General features: G+C 42.6%; 1 protein-coding gene across 2 annotated transcripts; it reads left to right on the top strand.

Moving 5' to 3' along the window:
- Positions 1-2,544: 2,544 nt before the first annotated feature.
- On the top strand, positions 2,545-8,730 carry LOC133541338 (decapping and exoribonuclease protein-like). 2 transcript variants are annotated; one of them, XM_061884704.1, is made up of 7 exons: positions 2,545-2,747; positions 2,825-3,124; positions 5,421-5,647; positions 6,163-6,382; positions 8,039-8,174; positions 8,249-8,343; positions 8,405-8,730. In XM_061884704.1, exons 2-7 carry the CDS (start codon positions 2,829-2,831, stop codon positions 8,511-8,513), a joined length of 1,083 nt encoding a protein of 360 aa, XP_061740688.1. In that variant the 5' UTR covers positions 2,545-2,747; positions 2,825-2,828; the 3' UTR covers positions 8,514-8,730. The 2 variants fall into 2 exon arrangements, with proteins under 2 accessions (XP_061740688.1, XP_061740687.1); XM_061884703.1 differs by having other exon boundaries at positions 2,595-2,751.
- Positions 8,731-9,874: the final 1,144 nt, after the last annotated feature.

Raw genomic sequence — 9,874 nt, 5'->3', positions numbered from 1 at the left:
CCACCTGTCCCGAGTGAACAAGCACCATCACCCCTGTGCTCACATCCAGATCCACCTGTCCCGAGTGAACAAGCACCATCACCCCTGTGCTCACATCCAGATCCACCTGTCCCGAGTGAACAAGCACCATCACCCCTGTACTCACATCCAGATCCACCTGTCCCGAGTGAACAAGCACCATCACCCCTGTGCTCACATCCAGATCCACCTGTCCCAGCAGAGCATGATGGACATGATCGGGCTCAGGTGATTTCCACCCAGCTGACAGACTGAAAGACTTTGTTAACACATAGCCAGAGGAGAATAATGTCCGGCAGCTATAGAGGTGAAAGGGCAGTCTACCCCCATACCCTCAGGGAAATAATAGGAAAAAAGGGAACTGAATGAAGATGTGTCTACGCTGTATGTTAGTCATACTTACTTTAATTGCCATTCTCATTACTTGCCTCTCTTGTAGAATTCTTAGGAGAAAGGACACAGCAGGTTATTGTTTGCATACATTTAAAGGCCTACTGAAATGAGATGTTCTTATTCAAACGGGGATAGCAGCTCCATTCTATGTGTCATACTTCATCATTTTGCCATATTTTTGCTGAAAGGATTTAGTAGAGAACATCCACGATAAAGTTGGCAACTTTCGGTGCTAAGAGAAAAGCCCTGCCTCTACAGGAAGTAGCAGACGATGACGTCACATGTTGATGGCTCCTCACATATTCACATTGATTATAATGGGAGCCTCCAACAAAAACAGCTATTCAGACCGAGAAAACGACAATTTCCACATTAATTTGAGCGAGGATGAAAGATTCGTGTTTGAGGAGATTGATAGCGACGGACTAGGGGAAAAAAACACGATTACAATCGCGTTGCATTGAGACAGATTCTGATGTTTTTAGAGACATTTACTAGGATAATTCTGGGAAATCCCTTATCTTTCTATTGTGTTGCTAGTGTTTTAGTGAGTTTAATATTACCTGATAGTCGGAGGGGTGTGTCCACGGGTGTCTTGACGCCATGTCTCGGGGAAGTCGACGGCAGCTGTACGGGAGCCACAAGCTCAGCTGATCTCCGGTAAGAGGCGACTTTTTAACCACAATTTTCTCACCGAAACCTGCTGGTTGACATTCGGTTGGGATCCAAGTTTCACCAGCGTGAATTTTAAACAAGGAATCACCGTGTGTTTGTGTGGCTAAAGGCTGAAGCTTCCCAACTCCGTCTTTCTACTGTGACTTCTTCAATATTAATTGAACAAATTGAGGAAGATTCAGCAACACAGATGTCCAAAATACCGTGTAATTATGCCGTTAAAGCAGACGACTTTTAGCTGTGTGTGTGTGCAGCGCTCATATTCATAACAGCCCGTGACGTCACGCGTACGCGTCATCATTACACAATGTTTTCAAGAAAAAAGTCCCAGGAAATTTAAAATTGCAATTTAGTAAACTAAAGCGGCCGTATTGTCATGTGTTGCAATGTTAATATTTCATCATTGATATATAAACTATCAGACTGCGTGGTGGCTAGTAGTGGCTTTCAGTAGGCCTTTAATGTCTTAGACTCAAAAGAGGTCAGATGTCATGAGTGTGGTGTTCAGGTGACTGTTTTGGGTATGCACGCATTGATCCGAGTTCATGAGTAGTGGTCAAGGGGGGAGTTCCGCAAGTGTAAGTGTTAGAATAATGATTTATGAGTTAGCACACAACTCTTATGCTTAAAGGCCGTTGCTCTGGTTATTATCTACTATGCTCATGCTGTACTTTTTCTTCTCGTGCAAAGGCACACAACTCATTATATTCCTCGGCATGTGAGGAGTGCCTTCGCCACAGATGTTTTCTGTGTTTCAGCTTGCTAACAGTCAAGGACGAACCAGCACCTCAACGAAGATAAGTCCTATCAACAGCGGGCAGACGAAGCAGAGACAGGGCGCAATCACAAGGCCAGCACATTCCGTTATGAAAAATCACGTATTGTGCGTACTGAGCTGCTCGAATAATGTGTGACCCCTCCCTTTAGAAGCAGCTTCAGTGACCGACTGAATGTCAACCAGCCTCAGCCTCCTAAACTAAATAAATAGAGGAGCGCGTGGGCTGTTCCTCAGAGCGTAGGGCGAGACGTAACTGAGTGTGCAGCACCATGCGTTCTCCTCATGAGCAAAATTGAACACTGTCTCTGCCCAATTCCTTGCTTCTTGTTCTGTTTAATAGTTTGGTGCTTAAACCAGCTAGTAAGAGTTAATGTTGGCATGTGAGCTGCTGAACAATAATAAAAGAGTCAACAAGAAGCAACCTTGCAAGTAATTCTTTGGCAATAAATGACACATCCTCAAAGCCCCTCTCCCCCGCCACCCTTCTTTTTGTTTTTCCTTCTTTCTAACTCCCCTTACTCCGGTCCGGCTGTGCCAAACACTAAATAAAACCATCTAATCAAGTCCAATACAAATAGGGCAACAACAGAAATATCCCAGACTTCTCTTTTGCAAAAGCAAAGCAAAGCTGTACAGCTAAGATGGCTATCTGCGTCAAATATATGATTTGCCTAGGTGACTGGACAGGGCAGATTCCAAATAAAACTCTGCCTAACGATACTTCTTGGGGCGGGGAAGAGTTGGACTCCCTCTGGAAAGTGAAACTCAGTCAGTGTCTGAGAAACGAAAGTGAAAGCTACACTTACCCAGGAACAAAAGCAGTGCAAGGCAACATAGCTGGAGGACTTCACAGTGGGATCAGCAGCTTGACACTTCAGCCGGCGTCCGTGAGTTTTTGAGGGCTTTTTATGCTACTTTTACCTCAATTGTTTGAACTTATCTCCCTGTCTCCTTTTTTAGAACAATGTCTTTGAGTACTCACTACAACTCTTATGTAAATGAAGCCCCTCTATTCGAAAAACGAGTTGAGGTGGGTTCATTTTCCCTCGACTCAGAGCGGAAAGTCATCCATGACAAGAGTCGGATGAGATACTATGTGGAACCTCACCGAGCCCCGCAATTTGATCTAAAGGACGGCTACCCCGACCGCTATGTGAAGAGAGATGAGAGTTTGGCAAAAAGTCTGGACCACATCCTCTGTTGGATCTTAGCCAACAAGTCAGACCTCAAACAGAAGGCGCTGTCATCGTCGTCTTCATCGTAAGAATACTATACTGACCAATGTTTTCTTTAGATGGGGGGTGTTCAAAGTGTGGCAGGGTTGCCATTTGGGACCCGCACCTAATGTTTTCGCGGTCCTCCGCCCATGACACATTCTAAATATATTGGTTTGAAAAATAAAAAATACATTAAAAAGTGAACTAAAAGCATATAGGTAAATGTAACAAGAAATGTTAACTCTAATACCACAAATCTGACATGCAGTGTGTGTGTTTCATTTAAAACTGTCCTTTCGCAGAAAAAGAAAATCTAAATCAATTTTATGAAGTATGGACCTATTCAAGGCTCAAAATCAGTCGGGGGTAGGGCAGAGGCATGGTTGGGGCGGGGGGGGGTGGTTAAGAGGGGAGGAGTATATTTACAGCTACAATTCACCAACTCAAGTATTTCATACAGTATATATTTCATATATATATGTATATAAATATATACATTTATGTATGAAATACTTGATTCTCAGTGAATTCTAGCTATATATATTATTTTTTTTTATATATGCAGTATAAATAAAAGAAATAGTTGAATTTCAGACGGCACCTATCAAATACACAGTAATAAAAACACAGTTGTTCTACTAACTGTACTGTGCTTGCTGGTTACTAAAAAAAAACGACACTTACCTTTCACTATTTGAGTAACCTTTGTTCTGCCATTTGCGTACTGGCGAACAATCCCTGAATCCGGGAACATATTCTTCACAGATTTGTTGTAGACGTGCAAATGCGAACAGGATGTTGCTTCCAGCTATCAGCATAGCCATCTTTGTCTCAGCATGAGGTGGGCCATAATACTGGTTTGTGAACAATGCTGCGCTGCGGACGCTTTGTGCTTCGCTGAGCGTTCATGGCTGAATATATCCGTTGGGCCGCCGTGTTCAATGGAGAAGTCTGTTCTACAAATTTTACAGGCAACATACCCCTTCCAACTCTCCTGGATTAGCAGAAATTCTTGTTTCCATTCATCTTGGAACTCGCAAGCATATTTCTTCATTTTGCTGATGGACTTGATTGATTGATTGATACTTTTATTAGTAGATTGCACAGTACAGTACATATTCCGTACAATTGACCACTAAATGGTAACACCCCAATAAGTTTTTCAACTTGTTTAAGTCGGGGTCCACCTTCATCAATTCATGGTAGGACGGTGTAATATATTGGGTTGGAGTCAATAACCAGGCGACGTAATGAAGTTACGTCTCTTTACTGTGGGCGTCAGAACAGTCTCCCTCACTTGCCGTCAGGTGCACAACAGCACGTAAATCGTTGGCCAATCAGAAAGCAACCCCATAACGCTATAGCCAACATTCACCAGGAGATGGCAACAGACAACATAAAACACTATTACAAAAGGCGTCGCCATGGCTGTAGCTTCCTCGTTCTTCTGCTTCATCTCCTTGTGTGCAGTTTGTTATTCTTATCTGTAGATGTAACGTGATTGGGCAGGCTAGCCTTTTATATAGTAGGAAAGTGGACGTGAAAACAGGGTGTCCCCACTAATGTCCGCGTGGAGTTGGAGGGAGCGTGGCCTCCAGCTCCGGCTGAATTTTGGGAGATAATTTCTTCTGGGAGGTTTTCGGGAGAGGCGCTGAATTTCAGGAGTTTCCCGGAAAATCCGGGAGGGTTGGCAAGTATGCTCAAAATACTCAACATCAAAAATTCCACTTTGAAATATTTTGTCGGGGAAAATATTGTATTTTTTGTGTTTGACATATGAAAAACAAAGTTTGACAAAAAGGTCATAAAAATAAACCAAATTTGAAAAAAAACACGTAAAATAAAAACCAATAATCGATGGCTCGATCTGAAGTTGATCTGGAGACTTACACATAGAAAGTTATGACTTTTTTTTTCACATCAAATATTTCACTTGAACATTTTTTGGTGGGTTGAGTGAAATATTGCAAATTTTGTGTTAATGCCATGAAACAAGTTGACAAAAAGGGCATGCAACATTAAAAAAGAATTAAAATCTACATTTCTATTGACAGATGGAACTGAAGTTGATCTAGAGAGATTTAGGCGTTGAATAATATAAAATATTAATATATGACTTATTTTTCTGAGTGAGACCCTTGCTGGTCCCTGGGACCAAGCTTGAGGGGAGCCCCAAAGGTTTAAAAAAGATTATATATTGTATTAATTTTAAAATGTAAAATATCAAAATGGCCTGATTGATTGATTCTATTTAGTGTACGGCCTTCAGTGGAAAAAGATTGGACACCTGTGGGTTACATGATACATTTAATGCAGCTTACCTTTTTCTCTCTCCTCAGAGCTTTGGATTTTGACTTTGTGACATCCCGTGGCCGCCTGACACGCTTGTTGACAACCCCATATCAAAAACTGTCAAGATGGTTGCTGGCCGTCACCAAGTTTAGAGGAACGCTTTACATCAATGAAGTAGAAACAGAAGCTGCTCGCCAAAGTAGAGCCCATCGTACTGAGAGTCATGAAGAGAACATGTACTGGGGGTACAAGTTTGAGCAGTACATGTCTTCAGGTAGGAGAGTCTATTTCAGGGGTCCCTAAACTTTTTGACTTGGTGTCCCCACAATTTCCCTCTGTGTCTTGTTTTTTCTTCTTCTTGTGCCTACTCGAAACACTAAATATATCCAAACATTTCATAGAATCAAATGTAAGTGGGGCAACAAGAAAAATATCCCACAATTACCTTTTGTAAAGTAAATCTAGCTGATTCCAAACAAAAGTCAAACACAACCTACGCATTTATTCAATGAAATGCAAACGCAAAAGAATATATTTGACCACTATTTTTTATATTTTAGGGTAAGCTAAACTTCCCTTGCAGTCTTTAGCAATGGCCACTGCTGTACATCTGGCATCACACGTTAAAAAAATCCGGGTAAGAGAAGTCGGCAAGTCAGACCCGTAACTTCCAGACAAGGATTGGCTTTTAAAACTGGCTGGGTCGGGCTGGAGTGCATAGTGGTCTTTTTGATTGTTTTGTACTCTGGTTTTGTTCTGTTACAATTGATATACTATTTGTCCCTGAAGATACCATTGACGGATTACCGGATTCGAGTGGCGTGGTCAACTCTAACGAGGCCTTCTACATCGTGGTCCAAACCCGTCTCGCAGATCACAGTCTCCTGTTCTCCGGGGAAGTGGATTGCCGAGATAAAGATTCTAAAGCACCAGATCCTCCAGCCTGCTACATTGAGCTGAAGACAACAGGAAGTATCCACACAACCAAACAGCGTGACAAATTCCACAGGTTGGCAATGCTTAGGAACTAATACCGAATTTGGTACTTTTAAAAGGGACTGACTGAATTCCGTTGGTAGTAAAGGGAACAATTTGCGTAAAGTCAAACGGTACCATATTTCCATACCTTGGTTCGAAGTGGCTTTACGTCTGGTTGCAGACTTGGTAGTGGCTCAAACACTTGGGGGGCAAATGGGCATACTCGCAGCGGACTACCTTTAGGTAATGTTGCAATTTTCCAGCCAGCAAGTATGGAGGTTACTTTAACAACGACACGTACCGTGCAGAGTCCCAATTGGACAGCGCGGTAGGCTCCAGAGGAGCCGTCACTGGACTAGCAGGAAGAAGCTGGGCTGGGGTACAAGCTGGAAGTGGCGTCGTCAATAGACTCACTTGAGACAAGGCAGATGGTTGTGTGGGCAGACCTACTTGAGACTAGGCAGGAAGCAGCGTTGGAAGTCCCACTGGAAGAGCGGAAGGCGGTGGGGCAATGCTGGGCGCAGCACAGGAGGTAGCGGCGGAGGGAATATGAGCGAGCTTGCTGTGGGTTGGAACCGAACTAACCGGAACAGGCGTTCATGTCCTCCAAAACATGTGCAGTCCAAAACCTCAGCTAAATTTCGCCGACAGGCATTTCCACAAGGTCACTTTTTGTCTTGAAGATTCTGTCACTTACTTGCATGGCTGCAGTAGTCATGACCCCAAGAAGCAGAAGACAGGAGGATGACGTGCAGGTAAGACAAGTATATCATTATATTCAACACCGGAAGAGAGTCATGCACACAGCGTGCAGCTAACAGTAACGGAAACAATGCTCGAGCCCTGATGAAAGGGCCATGCAGGCTATTATAGAAGCCAGCTGATTGACAACCACTATCTGGTGTGGCCAGGCTGGCAATCAGCGGCAGGTGAGGGGAAAGAGTCATGCAGGAAAAGGAACCAGAAATACGAGCGCTACACAGGAAATAAACACAAACTAAGGAAACATAAGATGTGATGTGACAGATCGTCACATCCACAAAGCAAGCAAGAGAGCCGACTCCGCCCGAGGCTGCCCACCACAAACTCTTGGCCAATGTCCAGTCCACGCGGATTAGCGAGAATCCATCCAAAGAGACAGAAGTGTCCGGTACATGCCCACTGAGCCAGGGTTGCGTGAAGCTCGTCTATGCCGACGCCCAACCCTACTAGCGCCGCAGCCCTGTCTGCTCCTGCGCTTCTCTTCCGGTTTCTACACGCAGACTCCAGCGTGGCAGAGAGCCAGCAGCCTGTCTCTGGGGCAAACAAAGCCACGCATTCTAAAGTTCCCAAAAAAGCAGCAAAAAGCAGGGCAGAATCCACCAAAGTGTCACCCCGTGTTGCACAGTCCTGGAGAGGGCTGATCCAAGAAACACAGACAAAAACAAGAGGGGAACCAGCACAAACACAAAGGGGGAAAGACAAGAACCCAGAGCTCCTGCGCTCAGCAGCCACTACAGCGGCGCCATCTCCCAGACAAAAAAAGTATCATTTGGTCCAATAATAAAAAATACCCGTATGAGTGATAAGTACCAAAACCAATCTTTTAACATTTTTGGTCCATACCAGAGTACCAAACCAAAAATGTGGACGCAGCCTAGTAGATCTTATTTGGCTTTGTTCTCTGACTCCTTTTCTTTCTTGTCAGGTATAAGCTCAACCAGTGGTGGGCACAGTCCTACCTTCTCGGAGTCCCTCGCATCGTCGCAGGCTTCCGTAACGACGACGGAATTGTTGAGTCTGTGAAGACTTTTGAAGTCAGCGATATTCCCAAGATTGCTGAGGTACACCGTTGTTGTTGTTGTTAGATGTCATTGCAATGGTAAACAAAGAATAACTATTTGTATCTTTTGAGCAGCGTGAGGTAAACTTCTGGAAGCCAAATGTCTGCATGAACTTCTGCAGCAAATTCCTGTCTTTTGTCAAGAAGGTGGCGACCGAAGACGATCCCTGGTGAGAGCTTTTGTTGATAAAGATCAGTTTAGCCTGCTAACAGCTATTCTCTCTGTTGCAGTGTGGTATATCTGTTCTCCAGGGACGAGGGCTCCGATGTGACCTACTCTGTTCACAGGAACTCCTCTTATTCTTTCCTGCCGGACTGGTACGTGAAGGAAATGGATTGAAAATGCACACCTTCAGTACTAAATTAAGCTTAGCAATGAAACATGACAAGTAATCTAAACAGCATGGCTCTATAAGCACATTTTACCCACCTATACCAGTCTTTTAGCACAGTCAATGGATTCATGTGTGCTACATGGCGGTGTTGATCACCATCGCTCTCTGCAAAGTTTTCATCTTGTATACCAGTTGGAACAATGAAACATCTCTGACAAATTCTATACTCGTCTTATTTCTGTCTGCCCGAGTTAAGAAGTGAGCTCTGAATGGGAATGGTTAAAGACACATTTTATTAACCCCTGATATTAATAAAACAAAAAACACACAGTTTTTGTTTGGTTGACAGAATGCATTTTACACAATGTATGTTTAATAAAAAATAATCACATGAGTCAAGTATTGCAATAGAAGCTAGGAAGAATTTACATGTAAACTTTACACCAAAGGGATGTATGTATGTCCACTGCAGTAGACATTTGTCTTTTGCCTAAAAGGCAATTTTCTTTTCTTCACAAAATGTGTAACTCTAAAAAAAATAATGTCCACCACAGAGGACACTGGCTCTCAGGGAGATTTAAATGATTATTAACCTCTTAAGGCCCAAGTTGTTTGTTAAATCCTTTTTTTTATTATTAATCTTTGCTATTTGGGCTTATTTGACCCTAATTAGAATAAAAAATAAAAATCATATTTTGATATAGTGTACTTAGTCCATAAGTACACAAACGTGTACGTTATGTTTAGTGACATGCTTATTCTTATAGCTTTCCGTTGTATGTTATACCCTTCTGACACCACCAGATGGCAGTACAATTGTCCACATAAGTGGCCATAAGACCCCAATTCAGTAGTGTACACCATTTTGGAAATAAGAGCTAAAAGGTGTTGTCCACGCATGTGGCCACTAAGCCTTTAGAGTTGAAATAAAAATGTTAAATATCTTTTATTTGGGCCCCTAACATGTCTTTGCTACTTTCTTGTAATTTCCAGTCCAGGAAAAAATATTACTTTGACTCAATCTTATTTTTATATATATATATATATATATATATATATATATATATATATATATATATATATATACACACGTTTATGTAAGCACACGCATGCACGCAAACACACACACTTCTATATACATATATAGAATAGATACATGTATATACATGTACTGTATATGTATACATATGCATGTGTATGTTTATAAATACATACAGTACGTATATACACACACACGCGTGGATTTGTGTGTGAGTGCAGCTGGGATAGGTTCCAACCTCCCCCGTTACCCCGAGAGGGACAAGTTGTAGAAAATGGATGGATGGATGTACACAATATCCATAATAATAGCTATATAGAATGCGCT

Source organism: Nerophis ophidion, linkage group LG23 (genome assembly GCF_033978795.1).
Source record: "Nerophis ophidion isolate RoL-2023_Sa linkage group LG23, RoL_Noph_v1.0, whole genome shotgun sequence".
In the NCBI taxonomy this organism is placed as follows: domain Eukaryota; kingdom Metazoa; phylum Chordata; class Actinopteri; order Syngnathiformes; family Syngnathidae; genus Nerophis; species Nerophis ophidion.
The sequence above is the reverse complement of the archived record's forward strand: the minus strand, read 5'-3'. Positions and strand labels throughout refer to the sequence as shown.